General features: G+C 40.6%; 1 protein-coding gene and 1 long non-coding RNA gene across 10 annotated transcripts; both read left to right on the forward strand.

Moving 5' to 3' along the window:
• The first annotated feature begins 5,013 nt into the window (after window positions 1-5,013).
• Window positions 5,014-15,937, forward strand: LOC4329338 (protein MICRORCHIDIA 7). 9 transcript variants are annotated; one of them, XM_015769148.3, is made up of 20 exons: window positions 5,014-5,440; window positions 6,494-6,571; window positions 6,700-6,734; window positions 6,820-6,898; window positions 7,486-7,578; window positions 7,705-7,789; window positions 8,478-8,553; window positions 8,721-8,849; window positions 9,202-9,300; window positions 9,390-9,491; window positions 9,986-10,157; window positions 10,270-10,331; window positions 11,226-11,277; window positions 11,511-11,622; window positions 11,733-11,803; window positions 12,277-12,713; window positions 13,442-13,539; window positions 14,079-14,154; window positions 15,241-15,363; window positions 15,505-15,937. In XM_015769148.3, exons 1-20 carry the CDS (start codon window positions 5,071-5,073, stop codon window positions 15,571-15,573), a joined length of 2,418 nt encoding a protein of 805 aa, XP_015624634.1. In that variant the 5' UTR covers window positions 5,014-5,070; the 3' UTR covers window positions 15,574-15,937. The 9 variants fall into 9 exon arrangements, with proteins under 9 accessions (XP_015624634.1, XP_066163955.1, XP_015624633.1 ...); XM_066307858.1 differs by having other exon boundaries at window positions 12,304-12,713; XM_015769147.3 differs by having other exon boundaries at window positions 9,986-10,144; window positions 10,236-10,331.
• LOC136355353 (uncharacterized) lies at window positions 10,501-10,897 on the forward strand. Its single transcript, XR_010739565.1, has 2 exons — window positions 10,501-10,642; window positions 10,760-10,897. It is a non-coding gene; the product is annotated as an uncharacterized lncRNA (long non-coding RNA).
• Window positions 15,938-26,212: the final 10,275 nt, after the last annotated feature.

Here is a 26,212-nt window from a genome sequence, read left to right on the forward strand (position 1 = left end):
ATGGCGATTAGACGGAGCGTGGCGCAGACCACGCTACCTAACAGCAGCAGGCGCACGCGCAGGGCGCCTTACCCGCCGTCACATCAATCATTCCGGCTTCAATTGGTAGTGCGCCTGCACGTCACATTTAATGCAACGTGCCGCGCTTACTATTGACGGTCGTTATCGATCAGTTTTGACCGTCAATATTACCAAAATAGAGGAGAACTAGTGATGCTTGCAATGCATAAATATGTTAGAATAATAATATTCCACTAGTAGTAGGTATACTAATATTTTGCAGAGAATGACACTAAAGTGGAGGAGAATCGACATCAACATAGAAGATAAATCAATCGGACGATGTCGAGAATCAGAGTTATGAATGAATGGGCCAAGAACGCAGAATTGACACGATGAATTATGCCAAAATTCACAAGTCTACGAAGTGAAGCAGCGGAGGAGGCCACCAGCCAAAATGTGGGCTGGTTGGGCCGACTCTTGGTTCGGCCGAACCAGGGGGTTCGGCCGAACCTATGCCAGCGCCGATGGATGCAGGGTTTTGAGGGAATGGTGGAGATTCACTCCCTATGGCGATTGGAGGGTATTACCGACCTTTCCAACCGCCATAACCGTCATTACCTGCCTATTTAAGGAGTTCACTCTCTTCACTTCAACACACACCTCAAGCAATAGCTCTCTCATTTCTCTCAAGTTTAGTTTAGTAGTATCTAGCTGGTGGAATAGGAATAGAGTAGAAATCAGGAGTCCGGAAGTCTTCGGAAGAGTTCGGGTATGGCTCTAGTAGCTTTCCTTTCCTCTTTTGTAAGCTTTGTACTTTTATGTTCTTCTAAATACATTTATGGTATTGAAATACTTTCTGAGTATATGAGTATCTACTTTACATTATGTTCATGTTATACTAAATATACGGCTAGCTTATCTGGGAGATACTTTGGTGTGGGTATAATGTTTGCTTATGCAATTACTCTATGTCATGATGATGATATTAGAGTAGTATCTGGTAGTTTAGGCGCGGTGTCTAGATTACGGGATATCATTATTTGTTATATATTGCAGATGAGAGGTGGGCCGCTGATGGTGACAGCTCAGTACGGGTATTCCTCCGCGCCGGTATATAATCCTAAGTTAATTTCCTGGGGAGGGTATTCCTCCGTATTTAGCCCTGGTTGTATGGTTATGACGGGCTGTCGTAAGGAACTCGGCAGTCAGGGGTGGCTTCTCGAAGTACCAGGAGGGCATCGGATAGAGGGTATTAGCTAGTATAGCAGTTAACTAGAATGTATGTATACTATGCATATTAGAAGTATAGGAATAGATTTTCTTTCTCTTTTCTTTCCACCTAGCTAAGATAATATATTATGAGAATGAGTAGTAATGCTTGTGTGTCATTCTACCATTGGATTATCTTAACCCCTACTTAGAATATGATTATCACAAGTAATATATAAATTATTAGTCAAGCTCTCTCTACATGATTTTCCCACGGGATAAAATAAATACGATATCCTTGGAATACTCTCGGGTGAAATGCTACAATGGTATAACCGTGTGCTTGCGGATGAACTCTGTAACCATAATATACCAGGAGTATTTCTGCGCCATTGCTGGGAATTATATTTCTAGTAATGTCGTTAAAAAATACCAACACTTACTGTTCTCAATAAACGTAGTGGGTGGGCGCTGGGAGTGTCCGCCCAAACCACACACGTGTGGCGGTGCGTGGAGGGGGTTGAGGCGGCCTGACCCCTTTCGTGAGGGATAGCCAGCATACCAGCCCCGGTGCGACCCCCCCCCCCAAAACCCCCGGGTCGAAAAGCGCCATGTGGGCTTGAGGCAGACTTTTCCCTTTGTATGTAGTACCTCAGGCCCATATCACCGATAATATTGATCTGCCGATTTGTCTCGTGCATATCAAAGTAATATATGTTGGTTGCTAAAAGGCCTCGCACATGAGAATGAGAATGTAAGTTAAAAATCCTCGCGCATGAGAATATAAGTTTAAGGAATAAAGATCAAGTGCAGAAATAGACTGTGTCGCATCGCATGGCGGAAGCAAGATGAACTGGAACCGAACACGAAGAGGGGAGCGTGCACACGGACAGACCAACGACGTGGGGTTGGAAGCAGATGAGCACTGAGTCGCACGCGTCGCTTTCGGACGATGGATGATCACGATGTGATGGACGGAAAATTATCAATTTTTTAAGTAGTTTAGATTAGATTAAAAAAGGAAAAGAAATTAGAGAAAAACTCTAATCAATAATGCTTAATTCTTCTTAAGTTCTTAAAAAAAGAGAGAAACTCTTTCCAGTTTTGAAAATAGAAAAAAAATAGGGCAACTGCAAATTAACCACTGTTTTAAATCATTATTGCAAGACTACCACTAGAAAATTACAAAATAACACTAGAACTGTCATTAAGTGGCATCCTTGCAAAATTAAAAAAACCGGTAGTAAATTTGCAAATGCCAAAAAAAAAATACGATCAACGTATCACTTGCTGCCTTCTTGGAATTGCCTTCTGCGAAACAAAAGCGAAAAAAAAAATCAATAGGTACATGTTAAAGTTATATGTGGGATTGTGGGTGCCAGTGGTGCGGCCAGGGCTGTTGTATTCGCGAGCGAACATATGTTTGACCTGAACGTAGAGTCGGCTCCACGGCGGCGCATGAAGCACCAACAACGGTCCAACGGATGGATGAAAAACTAAATGTGACGATTTAAAAAATCTTTTTTTAAAGTAGGTTAGATAGATGTACTAAGAGCAGTTTTATATTGGATGTGAAGACACCTCTAATTTTATCCACATCATCAACTAATTAATTAAGAGATAGTATATACAATAAATTACCTCTAACATACTTACTCCAATACACCATATTAATTTTACTATATTTATTTCCTATCAATTTATTGACCTCTTGCTCTTATCTCTCCTGAAGTTTATATAGAGGCTGCCAATTGTATGAGATGTGGTTCCTTCTCTCTTTATTTCTCTCATCCACCTCATCATATGAATTTATATGATACTCCTAGAGTAGTAACTAGGACTTAATTAATGAGTTTTTATTTCGTGTGCACTGGAAATTTCTTTGTAAGATGACTGAATGGATGCGGCCTTATTAACGATTAAAATGCAATTTATGAATAAAAGTTTTATATACATATTCTTAATGATTTGGAAGTAAATGTTAAAAAAGCAAACTATGATGAGAAAGTCCTAAAATTTACTTAAATTTAAGTCTAAAACTAAAATTTTGGTTATGCTTGAAGGCTGTACAACGGGGATAGCTAATCCTCTATCCTCTTCGGAAAAAAAAAAGAAAGTATATGTGACTTTTTATAGTACAATAAATTTGGACATACAGTGTGGCCCCACCACCACCTTCCTATCCACTCTTCCATCGTGGGGTAGCGTAGTACTACTACTCCCTGCGTCCCCAAAATATTACTCTCTCTATCTATCATTTTGATAGCTATATTTTTAAATTAAGAAAATTATTTAATAGGCATATTTCAATCTAACCGTCTATCATCTTAATAACTTTCTCGGATTTAATGAGAAAGTAATCTCATAGCTTCTAATTTCTCATATACTTTATAGCAACAAAATTATAACCATTTGAAAGTAAATTTAATTCTCAATCTAATGATATATTTTTTAACAAATAAAATTCATTTCATATTATAAGTATTGGCCAGATGTTTTAAAGATTGAATCTTAAAATACAAGCACGTCTTATATTATGGGATCGAGGGAGTAGTAACCTAGTAGAGCTAGATGGAAATCACCTAATCCTAACCTAGTAGAGCTAGATTAAACATCACCTAATCCTATGTGCATACTCTCTCAGTAAAAGAAAAACTCTATCTGTAAAAAAAAGATGGGACAATGAATTTGGACTATCCTTTCATTGTTCTGGGAGATCTCCTCCTAGGTTGAGTTTTTTTTATAGAGAGAGAGTATAAATCTAGATATTGGATTATCTTCATCCTAAAATATAATAAATTTTAGCTATAAATATAAATAAAGAGAGTAATACCCATCTACTTTTAGATTATTGTATTCTTGTCATAGACTGAGGAAGTACTCCCTCCGTCCCAGTGTATAAGCCAGATCCATCTAAAATCTCTTACTCCCTCCGCCATATAATATAAAAGATTTTGGATGGATGTGACATATTCTAGGATAATAAATATGTCGTACTAGATGTTTATATTATCTAAACTTATACTCCCTCCATCCCATAATAGAAGGGATTTTGAGTTTTTGCTTGCACTGTTTGACCACTTGTCTTATTTAAAAAATTTATGCAAATATAAAAACCGGTAAGTTGTGTTTAAGGTACTTTGGATAATAGAGTAAGTAAAAAAAAATAAATAATAATTCTAATTTTTTTTTAATAAGATGAGTGGTCAAACACTACAAACAAAAACTTAAAATCCTTTATATTACAAGACGAAGGGAGTAGTATATTTTAGGACGGACAGAGTAGCAGTAAGAGCAAGGTAAATAGTGTAGCCCACTACTAGCTCTAAATCGTCTATAGCCAATATAATAGCCAATTCATACAATAGTTGTTTACTATACTATTAATACCTGATCCCACCTGTCATACATACACTACGTCTTGAAGTCCGTGCTAGAGCTGGCTACAAATCTATAGCCTGCTGCTCTTCTCTCTCCTCATTTATCTTTTTAAAATATGTTTACAGCTGGTTTATAACCTGCTATTTCACTTGCTCTAACAATAGAGGAGTAGCACACGCCAGTGCATCGCCACCGATGTGACCCATCAATGCTTACGCCTGCCCGATTCCCACGCCACGTCTCGTCCATCTGACCAACCCTGTAGTACTCCACGTCTCTATGGCGTGTCTCTAGTTCTATACCCTCCTCTGCGGCTGCCACGTGGGCCCCACACCACGAGCGGCGCGCCTAGGCCGCCTAGCTATACTACTACTCCTAGTCCTACTACAAAGCAGAGCACTGAGCACGCCGTCGCGGCTCAAGCTTAGCTAGTACTACTCCAGTAGTAACTGCCGCTTCCCTTTCCCCGTTCGCCGCATGGCACCGGCCGCCGGTGAGCCCAGTGCAGCCGCGGGCGGCGGGGAGGGAGACACCGAGGCGCATGCGGTGATCGACGTCAGCAGCAGCGAAACCGACTCCGACCCCGACCCCGGCTTCGGCGGCGCCGGGAAGAGGCCGCGGCGTGTGGTGGCAACGGCTGGCAGTGGCCGGGAGGCGGAGAAGAGGGCTAGGATTCTGGCCGCCGCCGTTCCACCGGGATTCCTCGATCCGCTACCGCGGCCTTCTGCCCCTCCTCCTCCTCCTCCTCCTCCGCGCGGGAGGAGGAGGGTGACGAGGCAGTTCTGGAATGCCGGGGACTACGACGGCAAGCCGGACCTGCTCGGCGGCGACCCTTCGCTGCGATCCGGTACCGAACAGATTCTCGAAGCTTCTACTATTACCCTAATACTACCTTCGCCGATGTTGCTATGCTTCCAATGGATAGAAACGGAGAGTATTGTTGCAGCTTGCATAAATCGACTACTTGCTTCTTCAATGTTCATGCAAAAGTACTGCATCAAGTTACATTTAACCCATTGTCAATCCCAGCCCCAATATAGCGCTGTGCTACTGCTAGAGAGTAGAGAATTAGATTATGGTGGTGGTAAAAGCTGGAAAAAAACATGCATGGATGGACTAGCTTTTCAGGGATATATTCTGCTTTCTGCACAAAGTTCTAATCTTGGTCTATACTCTCTAGTTCTTTTCACAACGTACCTTGATGCTCTGTTTCTGTTGCATGTTCTTCTGTGTGGGAGTCAACTTTGTTTCAAGACAGTATGCTGTTACAACCAGTGTTGTGGATGACGGAATACGGATGTCGGACGGAGAGGGTACCGTCAACGATTAATCGGAATACGGACGATTAATCGGAATTTGGCGGAAATTTAACGTTTTGTGCAAATATGTGTACATAGCTGATAAATAGCTTGTTTTTTGACAGATAATTGCGTATAAGTACATATATTGACTATATACATACTATTTTCAAATAAAACAAGCATAGCATAAAGTGTAGGTCTGAACATTCATAGTGGTACACCAAATACTGATAGGTTTGGTTTGCAATGCATAAAGGAAATATTAAAAGCATGCCATACGGTATCAACAACACTAAATTAATCCCAAGTAACATATCGATTACTCGGAAGAATCGTAATTACGCCTGGTTAGTTGGCTGATTAGTCGGAAACGGTCGTTTTTTTAGTCGCTAATGACGGCAATTATGCATACTGGAACGATCAACAACCACCGTTTCATCAAAATGTGACGGAGATGTTAGCGTCACCGTACTAACGTCCGTATATACGGCCGTATCAACCGTTATCCATAACACTGGTTACAACACCGGATACATTGCTTTTTCTGCTTATAGCTGAGATACATTTGTTGTTGCTCACTGAGATTTTCCGGTTGTCAGATTCGGGAATGGACCACATTCGCGTCCATCCAAGATTTCTACACTCAAATGCAACGAGCCACAAGTGGGCACTGGGGGGTACGGTCTATTTTTCCCATTTCAATTATCTACTACCGAATATATGCCCATGCATGCAGCCGACCATAAGTTCGCTAACGTTGGCAGCAACAACTTTGTTAATGTATGCTCTTTACTAACATGTGCAGCTTTCGCGGAGCTTCTTGACAACTCTCTGGACGAAGTACGACTTGACTGAAAATAGAACATTGTTTTTGTTTACTGTGTCGGTTCCTCTTGCTTACTCAGGCAGAGCATTTCTTTAAAAGGTTGCGAATGGAGCTACTTATGTGAACATTGACATGTTGGAGAATAAGAAAGATGGAACTCGAATGGTGTCTGTGGAAGGTGAGAAACTATCTTGCTTTGCATGCATGGGTGTTTAGATTTATTTGACACAAGGCATCAGTTTTCGCCAAACCTCTGTTGTGAATCAAATCCATCTTCTACATTGCTTAAAACTGTATCTATTTCATACCCCCAAGGTTGAAATTGATACTCCCTCTCATCCCAAATGTAGGTCTTTTTTGAACCTGGACACAATAATTAAGAAAACAATCAAATGACTTTGTTGCTCTTCATTTATATTGCATTGGGAAAGTTGAATCGCTTTATTTGCGAGAGATATCATCTAGGAGTATTTACCAAGGGCAAACAAGGAGGCATAGTTGAAAAGTTGAGTAGTATTTAGTAAAGAGTTGAGAAGGCTAGAACGACTAGGGTTGTTCATGTTCCATTTTCCAAACCCCTGGTTTAACATGCCACATGTGACAATATTGAGAATTGAATGCCAAATTTCAGTTCATACTAAACCCTATTGCATGTTACATTCTAGAATTGGTTTTGCTGTCCACAGTTCTAATGAAATCGTGTTATTTTAGATGCTTGTAAATGTGTATATCATACCTGAGGTTTCATTCTAAATTGATTCATAGATGATGGTGGTGGGATGGACCCAGATAAAATGTGGCATTGTATGTCTTTGGGTTATTCAGCAAAGAGCAAGGTGAAAGATACCATTGGACAATGTAAGTTTTGGTAGGATAATTATTTAGCCATTTAGCCATTTAGCCATATAAATAATTGATCTGAATCCACATGCTTTTGTATCTCTATCAAATGTTGTATTTTAATTTGCTCAACTCACTCATCAGATGGAAATGGTTTCAAGACAAGTACAATGCGACTCGGTGCTGATGTATTAGTCTTATCACGTAGTTGTGGTAATGGCGGAAGAAGGTTATCTTCTGTTACCTTGAATACTTCAAGATATGTGTTATTCTGATTTTTTTTCTACCATTTTCCATATTATCACTCCTCCATTCAAAACCAAAGCATGTTTCTGAATATGTCAACTCAAGCTTTCCTAGCTTGACAACTAATAGAAGCAAAAGTACTTTGACAACATAAAGTTTTTTATGGTTTTAGGCAGCATAATAATATACTTTTTTTCTTGTGGCAAATATTAATATGGATGGTATAGTTCTAAGCTCAGGATCTACCAGAGAGTGCAAAACTTTGTTTGGCAAAATCCTGAATGTAAAGTCAGCAACATTTCTAACTGTCGCGTCTTCCCATTGCATCCATCTGCGTCTTCCCATTGCATCCATCTTCAGGATGATGGTCGCAGGTTTTCACTTTTCAATGTCACCAAACCAATTTTTCTTTAAAGTAATGTGTCTCAATATTTCATCATCATCTTGGCCAAGTGATATATAATTATCTGACTGTCGAGGTTAGAACATGGCAAGTTCTTTCTATTCACTGAGTACAATTCCAGTAAATATTTCCTGATAATGTGTAAACAGTAGGTTCCTGTCCCATTGTGTGAACACATTTTAATCTTGACCAAATTATGTCTCGTATATTTTGTTCCACATGGACAAGATGCTGATCCTTTTCCCTCATGACCTGGTTGGCATAAAAGGCGCACACAAAGTATTGGCATGCTATCTTACACATTCCTGAGAGAGACCAGGAAAGATGATATTATTGTTCCAATGGTAAGCTCAATTTCATCTTGTGTTGTTGTATCAATTTTACCATTTTACAGACTGGTTCCTTTGACATCAGTTAAGTTAGCTGATTGAATCAAAACTCTGCAATTTTAGTTAATGTCTTCCTTTATTCGTTTTAACCACAGCATGCATGATGTTTGTATACCTTGCAGATTGATTATGAAAAGGGACAACAATATTGGAAAAGGATGATGAGGACAACATCGATTGACTGGCAGACAAGCTTAGCAACGATAATAGAATGGTCCCCTTATTCCAGTGAAGCAGAACTTCTTCAAGAGGTTTATGTTATGTTATGTTGTATTTATATTATATTATTTTATTGGTTCTAAATGCGGATATAGCTGTGTTTTGAATGTGTTCGGAATAGCTTGTTCATTGTTTGCAGAATAAAGGAAAGGGCACAGCTTTGCAAACAAAAACATACATTACCAATGTAGTAAAACCAAGTTACTGTTAGATTACGCGACACATTGTTGAACCTGGCATATCATAAAAATAAAGTACTGATCGTTGTTGCTGATGTCTCTTCTTTTCTTGGCTTAGTTCCTTAAATGATTTTTTTTCTCTGTACTTTGTTACCGTTGTCCTCATCTTCTTTTCTGTGTGTCTAATGGCTTTATAATAGTACAGTTTAGCTCAATCAAGGAACAAGGGACTCGGATTATTATATACAATCTATGGGAGAATGAACAGGGAGAGTTGGAGCTTGATTTTGATACTGATGTAAATGTGAGTGCCAACTAATAATTAATGAAGTCATATAGCCAGCAACAGAAAATGTGGTTAAATATGAAATTTAGTGATGTTTGAGATGGCAGGATATTCAAATTAGAGGTGGTAACCGAGATCAGAAAAATATCCAGCTGGCAAAGCAGTTTCCAAACTCCAGACATTTTTTTACATATAGACATTCACTGCAGGTAGGTTCCAGATTTACTTTGTCTGTTTGTGCCAAAGCAATGCTCTGAATGCTTTTTTTTTTCTTTTTTCCTGAGGAGGCCTCTGCAGTTAATGTATCAAAAGAAAAAGGAAATTTTAGTTTCAAAGAGAAAAACAAAAAAATCATGGTAAAAAGAGAGAGAAGAAATTACAGGGAAGACAACAAAAAAAGAGCCCTCTACTCTGAATCATAATTGATATTAGGAATACCATTTAATGTTGGATGGCTACTTATTTTCTTAGAGAACATGCAAAGGCACTGCATATCATTTTATTAAGGCAGACTTAGAAATGATAACAAGGCTTGGTTGATTGTAGTGCTATTTGCTAATCCACTAATTCTATGGTGAATTTTCTGCAGTAGAAAAGACAGTAGTAAGCATATGAGCCATAAATAGTTCATTGGAAAATTTAGCACACTTACATAAATTGTGCAGAGGATATATGTCAACCTGATGTTACTTCCTTTCTGCAGAGCTATGCATCGATTTTGTATCTTCGAGTTCCATCTGTATTCCAAATGATTTTACGAGGCAAAGAGATTGAACATCATAATATTATTGGTGACATGATGATGAAGAATCATGTTATTTACAAACCAGTGATGACTGATGGATTTCCGAGGGATATCGATGTAAAGATTACAAGTTCTGTACCCATCGTTTCTTGTATAGTGATGATCCCTTAACATATTTTGTGCATGGTTCCTCATCTTTGCATGCTAGATGATGACTGATGTTACAATTGGTTTTGTTAAAGATGCAAAACATCATATTCCCATTCAAGGATTTAATGTTTACCACAAGAACCGCTTGATAAAGGTATTCATTTAGTTATGCCACATATATATTCTTATGATGATGAAAATAAATACATTTTTATTTCTAGCTTCTAAAATGACTGCACATCCATATACCAATTTTACAATTAATGGAAAGTAAATAGATTTGGGATTTGCACATTTATGTTCTATGTTAAATTTCTCTGTAACTCTTATGTTTTAAGCTGATCTATTTTTGGAGTAAAATGCACCATAGGTCCATATGGTCCTGTTGTCAATTGGGCATCGCACTTGGGTTCTTCAAGTTGCGGGCATGTCGCTTTGGTTCCTACTTGCAAGCTGCACATATAGGTCTGTAATTTTGTAAAGCAGTGTCAAAAAAGGTCAAAAACCTTCGGTAGTTAAAGATGATATGATAACTTAGCTCAATCTAAACCACAATGTGACCATGCTATCACCTTTTTTTAGATAATGGAAGATGAGGGATACATCTCTGGTGGTCTGGCCTATGCAGAATGCACCCAGCCAATGTTTCACCATTTGAAGTCATTGGGAAACTAATATTTTTTTGTTTGAATAATAAAGTTTGTTTCTGCGTGCCGTTGATTTTCGATGCTTCTAATTGATGGTAGTTGGCAATAGCATTGTCATATTTTAGCTTAAATAGGATTGAGGTGCCACATTTCCAATTAAGCTCAGTGTCAGCTTCTATTGGTACACCTACACATCTAAGGATCTAGATGTGCAATCATCACGTTGAGGATAAATGATAACGTGCCCACACAAGTTTATGGACTTATCGCACACCTTATTTCTCTTATTACGCTTGGTAATCAACTGAATATTTCTTGTTCTAAGCATGGCCATCAGCCTGTCTTAGGTGATTATAACAGTCAGGATACGAGTCTCATCAGAAGTATATATGTTTTTTTAGCCTTTCTGGAGAGTGTGGGCTCTACCTGGAATTCAAGGGCGTGGTGTTATAGGTAAGAAATCCTTCTATAAGCCCCTTTGGCACAACTTCTTCATGTGTGGAAAGCTGATACTGGAAGAAGCTGGTGACAGACAGCTTCTCCTTCATAGCCGTAAGTTGCTGCAGAATCAGATTCTGTCAAACAGCGACACTTCAACTTCTTAGTGGAGAAGCTGATGTAGAAATTGTGCCTAAGGGGTCTGTAGGTCCCTTCTTCAGACCATGTGTAATCATTATAACTTGCAGGTGTACTTGAAGTCAACTTTGTAGAACCAGCTCATGATAAGCAGGACTTTGAACGCACAAATAGCCTTGCAAGACTCGAAGCACGATTAAATTTAATGCAGAAGAAATACTGGTTTGTCATGTCGTTTTGCATTGTCCATTTGTTGTCTGTAGGCATACCAGTTCTTTGAAGAATTCTAATTAGAGTCTAATTACCATGGAAAACACTTACTTCTGTTTCAGGTCTGATAATTGCCATCGAATAGGTTATGGTGGCAATTCTGCTAACAGAAAATCTGGGAGAGAATATAAAGGTAGGTAGTGACGCAGGGCTCCCTGCTTGCTTTATTTGGATTACTTGGTTTGGTTAATAGCTTAATATTTGTATTTTTTTTTCAACTACATAGTACAAAACAAGATAAACCAAATTGGTTTGGAACTTTAGATAGCCCTGAACGCATGCATGCATACCTTTGAACCTAGCAACCTTAGTTCTTTCTTTTCTTTGCGTTTTCTTTTTGGCAGAGGTTTTCTTTTACACAGTTTTTCTGCATAACCTGTGCTAACAACTGAGAATTTTTTTTTTGTTTCATTCTAAGGACATACTATTATATGTTGATTCAAACAAATACACTGGCATGCATGTCAGTTGGCAACTTCCCTTGTGTGTTCATGTTTGTACATCCATTGCCAAACATATGTCAAGACATAGGCTAAATATGCTAATTATATAGTTGATGCATGAGACAATTGCTTTATTAAGTACCCTATTATTTTGTTGGAATAGAGACACCTGAAAATACTCCACACACAGGACCAACATCAGATCAATCTCCTGAAGGCTGTAGAAGTTCGAATTATTTGCAAAGAAAAAGAAGTTTTGGAAGTCCATATTCTGGATCAAGTAATAACAATAGCAAAACTGGAATAACATCCTTGAACACAAGTAAAATAAGTCTTCCTGAGAGCAGATTCTCTTTAAGAACAACAGCTCAGCAGACAGTTGAGAAGACCAAAAGGACCTTAAGATATACGAGACCACTACTGCACGGTCTATCACATACAAGTAATGATAGTGATGCTCAGACTTCAGGCACCCCATCAAGATCAACTTCTCATATTCTAAAGACACCTGAAAAATCATGCCACAATGAGAATACTTTGCCTTTAATTCCATCTAGTGAAGCAATAAGAAGTGAAGGGACAACAAGATATCAGTCAGAGGTATTTGTGTTCCTCTACATGTAATAAACTTTGTTTCTGTTTCCAATATTTGTGGGTATAGTGGTAGTTAAATAAGCTTTATCATGATCTTACACAGTAAGTTGCATTCATAATGGCTGCAACATAGCAGATAGCACAAAGCTTGGATTGGTTTTTGGTAGATCCTTTACTGTTGAAGTGTTCGATTTCCTTTTGGCCTCAGGAACAATAAGATGAATGTACTCTGCACAACTTATCTCACTATGGGACCAAAAAAAAGAAAAAGAAGCAAATGATAATACCCTACCTTGTTCTTTTCCTCCATCTTAATTACATTGGATGACCTCCTTCGGTCATCCCGACAAAAAAAAAAAAACATACCTTGTTCTATTCCAGTAATTATGTGATGGAAAATAGTTGACATGGGATGATCTCTCATAGTTTTACTTTCTTCTAGATGACTGTTTCAGTAGAGATGACCTCTCACCTTAGGAAGACAGTAACATTCCTCCCATTAAAAGTTAACAAAGTATGTAGTACCAGAAAAAGGAATGCAGATGAGTGAAGTTTAAGTACAGTGTAAATTATAGTAAGAAAAAACTGAAGAGCAATGAGAGATGGTCATTAAAGATGTACTGAATGTCCTAATCTATCCTTCTTTACATTTTGCAAATTTTCCTTGGTTTGTTCTTTACATATCAAGAGCATTTTTTTTTCCTTTTGAGACAACTGATATATATGCTTTACAGGAAAGAAATGTAACAAATAATGGAGATGGACAAACTGTTGATAACCCTGAGACAGTTATCAAATTGTTGACCGATGAAAATTCGTCATTAAAAGAAAGGTAGCTATTACCAGTGCTTCATTCATTTCTTTTTTACGTTTTACTGGCAGTTGTATGGACAATAATAGGCGGTAATCAGTTGAAATCTGAAATCTTAAGTAATGTTGAGAGGTTAAATGTTACTGTAGTTGAATTTAGCCAACATATGGGTGTTTATTCCAGGAACTTTAACATTTGCCACATGTTCCTTTTTATTCCTTTGTTAACATCAGTACCCTTTTTTGAATTATTAAAATTGTTTCCTGATGTATGATCAGCAGAAACTTGTTTGTTTAATTCAAAATTCATGTAAAATTTTTATTTTAAAATCACTTTATTTCCAAACAGAAGTATATGACACCATTTAATATCAAACCCAAGATCATGAAAGCTTGGCTTAGATATTTGGTTTTTCAGTGTTCAATATATCAAAGGTCCTAATCCAATGGATTGCTTGTTAAAGGTTTTCCCCAAATGACACTTAGTTGTTCGCATGAAATAAGATTTGGAACTTAGAGTGACTTTTCCTCTTCATTCTTGTTTTTTTCCCTGTGTGATAGTATCATGAAGATGGAGGAATCTTTGTCAAGAGAATTACATATCGAACGGGACAAGAATAAGTCTCTCATTGAAAGGGTAAGCAATACTAACTTTTACCTGTGGGGCTGTTGGTAGTATACTGTGTGCTTGTCCTGAAATTTTTACTATTTAGCCCTTATTCAAAACTTGCTGCAAAAATGAACCCCGCCAAAAAAGTTCAACAAAAAATGGCCCCTGATCTCTGCACCATCGGACTGACACTGAGATCGCGATGTTGGCATTGACCCTTGCCACGGTGGTGGGTGGGGAGACTGGCGTGGCAAAGGGGGTCAGCACCAGAGGTATTGGCGCTAACCTCCTATTGGTAAAAGGGTAATAGGCTATTCTATACAACGATGCAAAATGTGGTGCAGTGGTGTGATGTCTCATGCTACCAACACATTTATTTTCTTCTTTATCCAAATCATGCCTATATATGCCTAATTCTGACCAGCTAATCGAAAGTATGTTTTATGTTTAGCTAATGTGAACTGTATATTTTTGCAAAAGTAATTAGTACCTTTTTTTAAAAAAAAAAACAAAGAATTTGAACATGTGTGTGTATGCTTAATAATGGTCATTCAAAGAAGAGGGACTCATCCTAAGAAGGCCTTCTTTGGTAAAGCAACAAACTACTATAAGGCCTTCTTTGTGTTGAAGGTGTGCCTACTACATTTTTAAGTTATAGGAGGTTAGTGCCAAAGGCCTCGGGGCTGACCCCTTTGCCACATCAGTCAGCGAGCTCCCCTGCCACCACCGTGGCAGGGTCGGTGCCAGCATCGATAGTGCTGAGTACCTCAGCGCGAGGTCGGAGTCAATTTGTGGTTAAAGTTTTTGGTGGGGTTCATTTTTGCAATAAGTTTTCAAAAGGAGCAAAATAGTCAAAACTTCAGCTTGCCATGCGTTACCCCAATTACAGGTTACCAGAATTTTATTCAACTTTGCACCTACTGAGGACAATTTATTCTTTTTCACTACAGTTTGGTGTAGTGATTTATAGAAACATTTTAGGCGTCACAAAATATACTGACATGACACATGCGATGCGATTTACTGGAGCCAATAATGGCTTGAAGGGTTTGAAAGGTCAGACTGCATTATTTCAGTCTTTGTAACCAAGTCCTTCCATATTTTGTTTTCCAGTTGGAGAATGTTCAGAAGCAACTTGGAACTGCAAACAAGGAGCAAGAAGCATTGGTAGATATCTTTACAGAAGAAAGAGCGCGTCGAGACCAAGAGGTGGAGAACCAGCGGACGAAACTAAAGGTTAGTTAGATCTTAAAACTGTAGTGGATTTATTGCGCGAATGCACCGATCCAATCCGCCTTGTCGTTGAGGATGGCATCACGGCATAACTAAGCTCCTCAGTCGGCATAGCCATTTTTGATGTCGTCTCTGCTGTTCCAGGAGGCGTCGTCCACCATACAGAACCTGCTGGATCAGCTGAATGCTGCCAGGAGCTGCCGCAAGAACTAGAAATGGAATGAAGAAGATCAATTACCTCGTTGGTCCATTGTGGCTATCGCCGTAAAATAAGTTTCCCTTGTACATGTTAGAATAAGCTATATATGTCCCAGATGGTTAATTGGTGCTAGAACAGCTAGCTGTTGGTATGTTTTATGTGCAAGGTATGCAGTGCTGCATTTTCCAGTGCTAACAAAGAAGGGTGAGTCGACCACCACTCTAAACTCGAAAATGTGGGAGATCGACCATATCGGTTTCAGACCTTCAGTATCATTCGATGCAATACTTTGTCTAAACTTGAGCAGTATGTAAAACTGTAGTTCTAAAACTCCTATCATAATGTTAGTCTGGTTAATCTTATATTTTTACGAGTTCACCTTGGTGTGTATTATGTTTCTCGGTATTATAATTGTCTTCCGTGTTGATACGCACATATGCTTTTCCTATGAAGTCCATTTTTTGGTAGTAAATTTATTTTACAAAACATTAATCATGAACTTGGTATATACATGATCACCAAAAGCTTATGTGGAATATGAGGTGATGAACCGACCGGTTAAAGAAACAGAATTGTAGATGTAGGTGTTGACGCAGTAGGTGAACGTTGGGGTGAGGAATACTGAGGATGTTGCCAGAGAGTACGCTGGGGTAAAGCTATAGATGGCCAAAATGGCCGCCCCGCCCGGGGGCGGCTGATAAGCGATCAGCCGCGCGCGCGCGGTCAGTCGCCTCCCTCCTCCCTCTAGTATCTCATATATACTACTATATACATTTTATATATATATATATATATATATATATATATATATATATATATATATATATATATATATATATATATATATATATATATATATATATATATATATATATATATATATATATATTATTTGTTTGGTGCTCCATGGTGCCCGGGCACCATTGTTGAAATTGAGTATATACCCAATTCAAATGAGTATGAAACTTTTTCAATTACTTAGGTATTAACATTAACTACTTTACTAACTAGTTTAAAGCAAGTTTGAACTGAATTTGAACTTGTTTTTGTTAGATTTTGATTCTAGGTATATAGCATCCATACATATAATTAGTTAGGTATGTAATCATGGATTGTGAAATAAAGTTAAATTTGAGTTGTTTTGTTGATAAGTATAGGTATGAATCAAATTATTATAACTAGGTATATACTCACAATTTGAAAATTTTGAAAAATTTGAGTGATTTTGTGCATTAGATACCATGGTGCCCCATATGAGTGTCCTATATATATATATATATATATATATATATATATATATATATATATATATATATATATATATATATATATATATATATATATATATATATATATATATATATATATATATATATATATATATATATATATATATATATATATATATATATATATATATATATATATATATATATATATATATATATATATATATATATATATATATATATACATATGTATATATATCTATACATATGTATATGTGTGTATGTACATATGTATATATATATATATATATATTTCAATGCATAAAAAATATATACACATATACACAAAGTTTATATACGCATAAAATATAAAAATAAATAAAAAAATACATCATGAATAGAAAGTTTGTATACGCGTATATACAAGTTTATATACACATATAGAAAGTTTGTATACGCGTATAGAAAAGTTTGTATACGCGTATAGAAAGTTTATATACGCGTATACAAACATTCTATATGTACGAATACAAACTTGGTATACATACGAATACAAACTTGATATTTATACATCTCGAAAAAAAAAGGAAAAAAAGCCGAACAGAAGAGAAACCGGAAAAATAACAAACCGAACGGAAAAAAAACCAGAGGAAAAAACCAAACAGAAACGAAAAAACCGGTGAAAAAAACCAACCGAACATAAACGAAAAAAAGGGAAAAAAACAAAAAAAACGAAAAACTCGCTCCTCATCCCTGTTAGAGTTTGTGTCGAATATGTGTACATAGTCGGTTACAGTTTAGGACTAGGAGTTGTAATAGGTATTAGGACTAGAGTATGAGTCGGACTCTATCCAAGGTTCTCTCATAAATAGAGAGGCATGCCTGTTGTAACCGCATGGCGACTTAGCATAGCGAGAGGGAGCGACTGAACTCCGTTAACAAATATCGTGTCTCGGTGTCGTCATCGTTTTGGATCTCCTATGACGTTTTCTTCCGCGTTTAGCTAACGATGTTGATTTCGGGGCTGGTTTTATAACAAGTGGTATCAGAGCCTACATGAGGTCCATGGTAGAGGCGCGATGGAGGTGCTCCACACCGCGTAGCCTGCTGTAATGCCCACGGAGGGGCATTGGCGCAAGGTGAAGCATGGCGGAGATCAACGGAGTCTTGATCGGTGGATCGAACACTTCTGGCAGCGGCCGGAACCGTCGATGGCTGCTTTCAACAGGGAGATGACTAGACGTGGTGCTCGGGTTGATGGCGGCGGAAGCGATTGGCGATCCAATCGGTGGGTCAGACACTTCGGGCGGGTGGCTCGGACTTTCCGGTGAGCTACTCTCGACAGGGAGACGTGCGGCCGCACGCTCGGGTTGATTGAAGCTGGAGGCGATCGGCGTTCTCGATCGGTGGATTCGAACGCTCTGGGCGGGGTGGCCCGGGCCTTTCGATGAGCTACGTTCGACAGGGAGACGGCTAGACGTAGCGCTCGGGTCGTTCGGCGGCTGGGAAGACGGCATGCGACTTGTCGGCTTCAGCTCGCGACTAGATTGATGGCGTTTCAATCGGAAGTCGGAGCGGGTGGATCCTATAGGCTGTTTTGGAGGTGTTGACGAGGTATTTGCACGATGGAATTGCTTCAAAGGCGGCGTATTTTGTGGCATATGGCTGAACAAAGCCTAGGGCGAATAGAGCAGCATCTAGTAGCGGTTCAACCCTGGAGAGGTTTTGGTTCAACCTGTTTTTCCCTCTAGCAGACAAGAAGTAAACCACGTGGGCTGTAGATCAATGACAACAGTTGTTGGTGGAGTCGTCGGTGGTGCTTGGCATTGGTGCTAGATGTTGTCAGAGATACGAAGAAGCCCAGGAGGTCAGGGTCGCGGCGGTGTGCGCGTCCTGCGTCGAAGCCGAGCCGGCGACGGAGATCAGGGCGATGCCGAGAAGGAGCTGGCTAGGGTTTTAGCTAGGTCGTGCAGGGTTCGGTCTTGAGGGTTTGTGGTGTGGAAGACACGGACATGGAGTCGTCTCCGGTTCGGTCACGGCGCGGACACAATTGAAGACAAACAGTGGATACCAAGTTTCAACACGAAGGGGAATCGGACGAGGACTACGATTAGTTCATGAATCGGACTCGATTTTTTCCCAAATAAAAGCAGCAGAGGACCACGGGATTGCAACAACGCAATCGAAACAAATCACCTAGCAGAGGGCGAGATTCGTACCCGATTTTCGCAAAGGCGGAGGTGGTTTGGGCGGCGAGGTCACGGGTGGCTGGAGGCGCATCCTTGCAGGCGGTGTGTGGCGGCGTGGTACTCGGCGGCGTCCGTCGGAGCTCGAGCGAGAGCTTGCGGCGGCGGCTGCGGCGGTTCCCGACGAAGAACCGGCGTAGGTCTTCGGTGGCGGTGCTCCCAAGGCGGCGCGGCAGCCTCTTGCGGGGCCGGCGGCTCCCCAAGGTCCGGCGGCGCGGCGGCTCCTCGTGGGTCGGCACAGGCACTAGACGGCGGCGGGAGGCGATGGTGGTGTGCGGCGGCGCAAGGCAGCGGTGTGCGGCAGCTTCGGCAACGAGGCGGCGGCGCATCGGGTAGGGCGGCAGCGTGCGCAGGAGGGAGGAGCGAGGAAGCCGAAGAGAAAAGGGGATCGGCTCGATCTGAGCCGGTCTTTGACCGCTGTTGTCTGGTGGTTGACCGAGTAAAGGAGACCGAGTCCGGTTTTTTGGAGAAAGAGAAAAAAAACTGATTCGGTCCGGCTGGTACTGTTCGAGTTAGTCGGTGGGGTCGATTGAACCAGGGCAGATCAATTTAACAGGGCAACAGCTATTGAGTTGATTATCGTCGATGGCGGCAACGGTGGTTTCCAAATTTGAGGTGGTGAAGTTCGATGGCACCGGGAATTTCGTTCTCTGGCAGATGAGGCTGAAGGATCTGTTGGCTCAACAGAGGATATCCAAGGCTCTTGAGGAGACGATGCTGGAAAAGATGGATGCTGGCAAGTGGGAGGAGATGAAGACGCAGGCAGCTGCAACAATATGCTTGAGTCTCTCGGATTCTGTCATGTACCAGGTCATGGATGAAAAAACGCCGAAGGAAATTTGGGACAAGTTGGCAAGCCTGTATATGTCCAAGTCGCTGACAAGTAAGTTGTATCTCAAACAACAGTTGTATGGTTTGCAGATGCAAGAGGAGTCAGATCTTAGGAAGCATGTGGACGTCTTCAATCAATTGGTTGTGGATCTAAGTAAGTTAGATGTGAAACTGGATGATGAAGACAAGGCCATAATTCTTCTGTGCTCGCTTCCACCGTCTTATGAACATGTGGTGACTACCCTAACGCACGGCAAGGATACTGTCAAAACTGAGATAATTTCGTCGTTGCTTGCACGAGACTTGAGAAGATCAAAGAAAAACGAGGCAATGGAGGCTTCTCAGGCTGAGAGTTTGCTGGTCAAGGCAAAGCATGATCATGAAGCGGGGGTGTCGAAGAGCAAGGAGAAGGGGGCACGGTGCTATAAATGTCATGAGTTTGGACATATAAGGAGGAATTGTCCGTTACTGAAGAAGAGGAAAGGTGGCATTGCAAGTTTAGCAGCTCATGGTGATGATTCAGATAGCAGCAGTCATGAGATTCTCACAGTGTCTAACGAGAAGTCTGGAGAAGCGTGGATGTTGGACTCAGCTAGTTCCTATCACGTGACATCGAAGCGGGAGTGGTTCTCTTCATACAAATCTGGTGATTTTGGTGTTGTTTACTTGGGCGATGACACGAGTTATCGTTTGTTGGAGTGGGCGATGTCAAGTTCAAGATGTATGATGGAAACGAGGTGCTACTTTCAGATGTGAGACACGTGCCGGGACTAAGGAAGAGTTTGATTTCGCTTGGGAGCCTACATGAGACAGGTTGGTTGTATCAGGTGGATTCTAATAGGAAGACCATGAATATCATGAAGGACGGCAAGACTGTTATGACTGGTGAGAGGACAAGCTCATGTTTGTACAAGTTACAAGGAACTGCTGTTGTAGGTGGAGTCATGGAAGATGGGCATGCTGGTGTTGCTGTGCACGATCCTGAAGGCGGCGAGTCTAGCGTAGGCTCGTCAGGCGGCTTGGCGTGAGCTGCGGCAGAACCAACTCAAGTCCTGGTACACGGAGGTTCGAGCAAGTAACAGATTCGGATTGGCGTGGCATATTCGCCAAGGTGGAGTTTGTTAGAGTTTGTGTCAAATATGTGTACGTAGTCGGTTACAGTTTAGGACTTGGAGTTGTAATAGGTATTAGGACTAGAGTATGAGTCGGACTCTATCCTAGGTTCTCTCATAAATAGAGAGGCGTGCCTGTTGTAACCGCATGGCGACTTAGCATAGCGAGAGGGAGCGGCTGCCGGCGTCGACCGGCCGTGAGTCGTTGTAACTCTGATACGCTGTATATGCTGGATCGGGGAGGAGCACCCGTAATCAGTGCCCCAGAGATGTAGGCTACGGCTGAACTCCGTTACCAAATATCGTGTCTCGGTGTCGTCATCGTTTTGGATCTCCTATGACGTTTTCTTCCGCGTTTAGCTACCGATGTTGATTTCGGGGTTGGTTTTATAACACTCCCTCCGGCGCGTCGCCGCCCCCTCCCCGCGCGCGACACGTGTCCAGTCGCGCGGGGAGGGAGGCGCGCGACTGATCGCCCAATAGCAATCTCGGCCCCGCCCGGCACAGCGGCCGTGCCTAGGCCAAGGTCAGTCGGGCCAGCATGGGCCTGACTTACACGTCAGGCCATGCCGGGCTGACCCAAAGGCATGATATTCTATCGTGCTTCTCTACAGAATAAGTCTATTTTTCCTATCTTAACTCTTTGGGCTTTGTCTATATGGCTGGAAATACATCTATTTTGTATTTCTCTTCTCTTTGGGTCTTACCTTATATGGTTGATTAAGCCTATTTTGCGTCCCTCTACTATTTTTCTTCCATTGTACTGGGCCGTGCCGACCCAACGTGCCGAGGTAGCAGCCCAGACACGGCACGGCTGTTGGGTCGGGGCGGCACAGGCACAACCCCAGTCAGGCCGTGCCGTGCTTGGGTCGGGCTAAATTGCTGCCTTGGGCTGGGCCGTCAAGCCTCGGGCCATATGGCCATCTATAGGTGAAGCAACAAATGTCAGTGATGGCAAAGCTTGACGCCTTGTAACTTAAACGCCGTGATTAGGGGCTCTACTAAGTCAAAGCTAAAGCTAAAGTTAAAATATAAATTTTTAATTTTAATTTTAAAGTTAATTTTAAGATATTTTCAACGTAGTTTTTTTAATATTAGCTTTTAAGTCGCTAAGAGCATCACTAACCGCAATCCTATTTCCTTACTAAAACTAATTTTGAGGGTTTTTAGTGAAAAAATTGGATCCAACAGATTCCCAAAAGCACTGCAATAGTTTTGGAGTTCCCATCCCCATATATTTCGCTCTATGGATTTGAGGGCGAGAGAGTGACTCCCAATCTCTCGTTCGCGTGTTTCTCCTCTCCTTTATGCACGAGCAGTGAAAATTTCTAAATTTCTGTCGGTGATCGCGATCTCTTTCTGCGCGCATGGAAGGAAAAAAAGGGAATTTCTGTTGGTTGTTTAACAGAAGGGCCCAGTTTTTGGGATTGAATATCTTTTGGAGGCAGGAGTATTTTCACTTCCTATTTTCAGTTTTGGAAAAAATTTTGGGATAGATTATTGCTAATCTGTTGGTGATGCTATACATATACAAGATTTTTACATATAGATTAATTTTTTATACCTTAATAAGCCGTTTAGGGAATGTGAGCAACCGACAGGGGCGGAGCCAGGCAAAAATGGCATCGGGGTCACTATAGTTCTTATTCTTTACTACTTACGTACAACATGTACTATCTCCGTTTCATATTACAAGTCGTTTTTTTCTTAATCAAACTTGTTTAAGTTTGACTATGTTTATAGAAAAATATAGTAACATTTCTAATAGAGAATAAACATTTTATTTAAAATATGTGGTATACTCTCTCCGGCCCATTTTAAGCGCAATCATAAATTTATGTGTCCATTTTTTATCGTTAGTCTTATTTGAAATTTTTTTTATGATTAGTATTTGTATTGTTATTAGATGATACAACATGAATTGTACTTTATACGTGACTTATATCTTTTTATTTTTTTCAAAAAGAATGAAATAAGATGGATGACTAAATTTAGACACGGAAACTCATGAGCTTAAAATGAGATGAAGGGAGTATTTAAGTCCAGATGGGGATAATTTGTTTTAGTTTTCACGAGGGCATGATAGAGGAAAGAAGTTGAAGATGGGGATAATTTGTTTTAGTTTTCACGAGGGCATGATAGAGGAAAGAAGTTGAAGAGTGTCTGCTTAAAGAAAACTAGGGTTTTTGTTAGGAGGCTTGGCTCAAGGGATCTGAGCCTTCGTTCCTTTTTCTCTGATTCAACGGTGGTGGAAGGGTCGGCACACAGGGCCACATGGATGGTTGGATCAAGCCTCGTATCAGATAGTACGGTCCACGTGAATTCGAACGTGTTTGCTATTTCACCAGATGATGAGGGGTTTTCTAAAAAATCGCTGACGTGGCGCTCTCCCAGCAATCCCACGGCTTTTAAGTAAACCTATATTACGTGGGCAGCCAGCTCTGTACTACTTCTAGTTAGTAATATAGGCTTGTAGGCCTTTTATGATACACGTCATTACCTGAAAACAGGCTTGAAAAGCTAGCCTTCTAATCCCCAAAACTTAATGGCCGAGCTAGTGGAACGAGATGGCAAAAAGAAACGGGGTCAGATCAAAATTTTCACCGGGGTCTTTCTAGCATTACTAAGGTGGTAAGGTGGTGTTTGGGAAGGAGGAACTAAACTCACAAAAATTTTAGTCCCTATAGAAGGGGTTTATGTTTTTGTAAAAGGGACTAAAGTTCAGTGGTGGAGCCAGGATTTCAAAGTTGGGTATTTCTGTCTAACAAAAAAAAAGTTCATAGTAGAAAAAAAATCAATGGTTCACACTATGTCAATACTGATAATCTAAAAAATAAAACTACAAATTATTACATGGTACCTCTAATTTTCTACCTCAGGCACAACCTCAACTGCAGTAATCTGAATCTGAACTGGACTCTCATTTGCATATGTAATCGGCTGAACAAAAGGAACAGCAACTTCGCTATCAATTCTAACGGGCTGTGCTGTTGATCCAGAACCAGAACCTGACCCTACCTTCCTAGACTTTGAATGTCTATCCCACAAAGTCTTCAAATCAATCGATTTCTTCTTCATTTTGAGAGCTCTTTAATCTACAGAACTACAGAAGTACAGAACAAAAAAAAAAAACTACTCAGAGACTAAGGTAAAAAGACATGGACACATGATGAGTGGATTTAGGCTGATTGAATCTTGAACTCTTGATTGCTCACCTGAAGTTGTGCTTGCCGCCGGGCGCTGTCCCGTTGAGCCGCAGCCGCTGGCCGCCGCGCCCTTGCCCCTCGCGGCCTCGCTCCCGCTGTCGCTGGTCGCCCGTCAGTTGCCGCCTCGAGGCCTCGCCGCGCCGCCGCCGAACGCCTCACTGCGCCGCCGCTGGTCTAGCTCCCGTCGCCAATCCTGTCGCCGCCCACCGGAAGCCGGTTGCCGCTCCCGCCGGTCGCCGCGCCGCCGCCGAACGCCACCACCTAGGGTTTGGAAATGGGGAATTGGGGAGCGGGCGAGCAGCGCGTGACTGCGTGAGGCGTGAGCGCGAGCCGAGCCAGGGACTCAGGAGGAGTGGGGACAACTACTACGTGTACATGTGTATATACTGATGTTAGGTATTCCGGGGAATACACAGGAATCACTGTAGCTCCGCCCCTGCTAAAGTTTAGTCCCTCCTTCTCAAATACCACCTAAGGGTATTACCCCAGTGAGAGTATGGTAGCTCCACCCCTGGCAACCGAGGAAGCTACGAGATCACCATGCAGGTGGAGGTCGTCCCTGATCTTTCTTTAGCACCTCAATTAATAGGGTTTTATGGGTTCTTTTGGACCGGAGATGACATCGAGAGAGCTCTCGTACGAGGTTTAATCCTCTTATAGTGCTAAAGGAGATATGAACAATTTAATTTATTTGAATTAACTGCGCAATCCGATCAATGCACAAGTTTAAGAAACGTGTGCATGAGCTCGAGAACAATAGTCAGCATGTCGGTGACCCTTCTTCTTACGGACTATCCGTAAATAAGAAGTCGTCACCTCGCCAATCCTCTTATAGTGCTACAGGAGACATGAACGATTTAATTTATTTGAATTAGCTGCGCAATCCGATCAATGCACAAGTTTAGGAAACATGTGCATGAACTCGAGAACAATAGTCAGTATGTCGGTGACCCTCCTCCTTATGAACTATCCTATTACCATACATAAGAAGTCGCCACCTCGCTGGAGATCACAAGGAAGGTGGTCTAGAGGAGGGTGTTGGTGTGGACTGTATAGAGGGTGATAACCTCTGCTTCCGTCATGAGTGGGAAAACTTCTCAAGTGCTTAGTTTTTCTTTAAAAAAAGTATGCACTGGATTTGGCTTGAAAAGTGTTGTTATAATATCATAAAACTTAAATTATATATATATTTATCTTCGTTAGATAGTTGAAGTTTTAAAAGTTTGGCTCCTAAATGCTAGTAAATATTTATGACCAAGCACATGTTTAGTGCGTTTGTATATTGAAAGACCACCACATAACAACGAGCCATGTGTTTATCGACTCAAATAACGATTAGCTAGAGTATTATAGTTCGAGTTCGTCAAATTGTTAAAGTGCCGTAGGCTCACCTGTCTCTTGAACCGTTGACGTCAGTTTTTTTTTTTTTTTGGCATATTGTCCTAAATTGAAACGTCTCGAATACGTCTTGTTGCTTATTATTTTTAATCTCACTCTTTAACCGTCGATCTGGTTAGGTTTACTTTGGAATGCAGGATATGAGGTTTACTTTGCAAAACAGGATAAATAAAACATAGGAATAGGAAAGTTATAGAAATATAATAGGATTGTATATGTATATATAGGATTATCACTAATCTCAGTACTTTATAGCATGCTAAGCCATTGCTAATGGACCACGCAGGAAGTAAAAAATTAAGTAGCAAAATAACTGAGTGTTGTTTCTGTTCCTAGCATATAGGAAAATAAAAAGAAAGAGGTTTGACTGGACGGTTTTTTTCCCCGTAATTTTCCTTTGAGTTCTTCCTATGTCCCAAAGGTAGGAATAGTGCCTAAATCCTTTATAATGTGAATACTGAGTTTTTCCTTAAAAAAACTGCAATCCAAAGTACCCTAATTGTGTTTCTCATTTTCCATCTAATATTTCCATGTTATATCTACTCACTCTTACACGAATGTATACAACATACTACCGCTAATTACAAATGGTTCTGTTACACTGTTTTTCCCAAAAAGATATACGAGTTCT

Source organism: Oryza sativa, chromosome 2 (genome assembly GCF_034140825.1).
Source record: "Oryza sativa Japonica Group chromosome 2, ASM3414082v1".
NCBI lineage: Eukaryota > Viridiplantae > Streptophyta > Magnoliopsida > Poales > Poaceae > Oryza > Oryza sativa.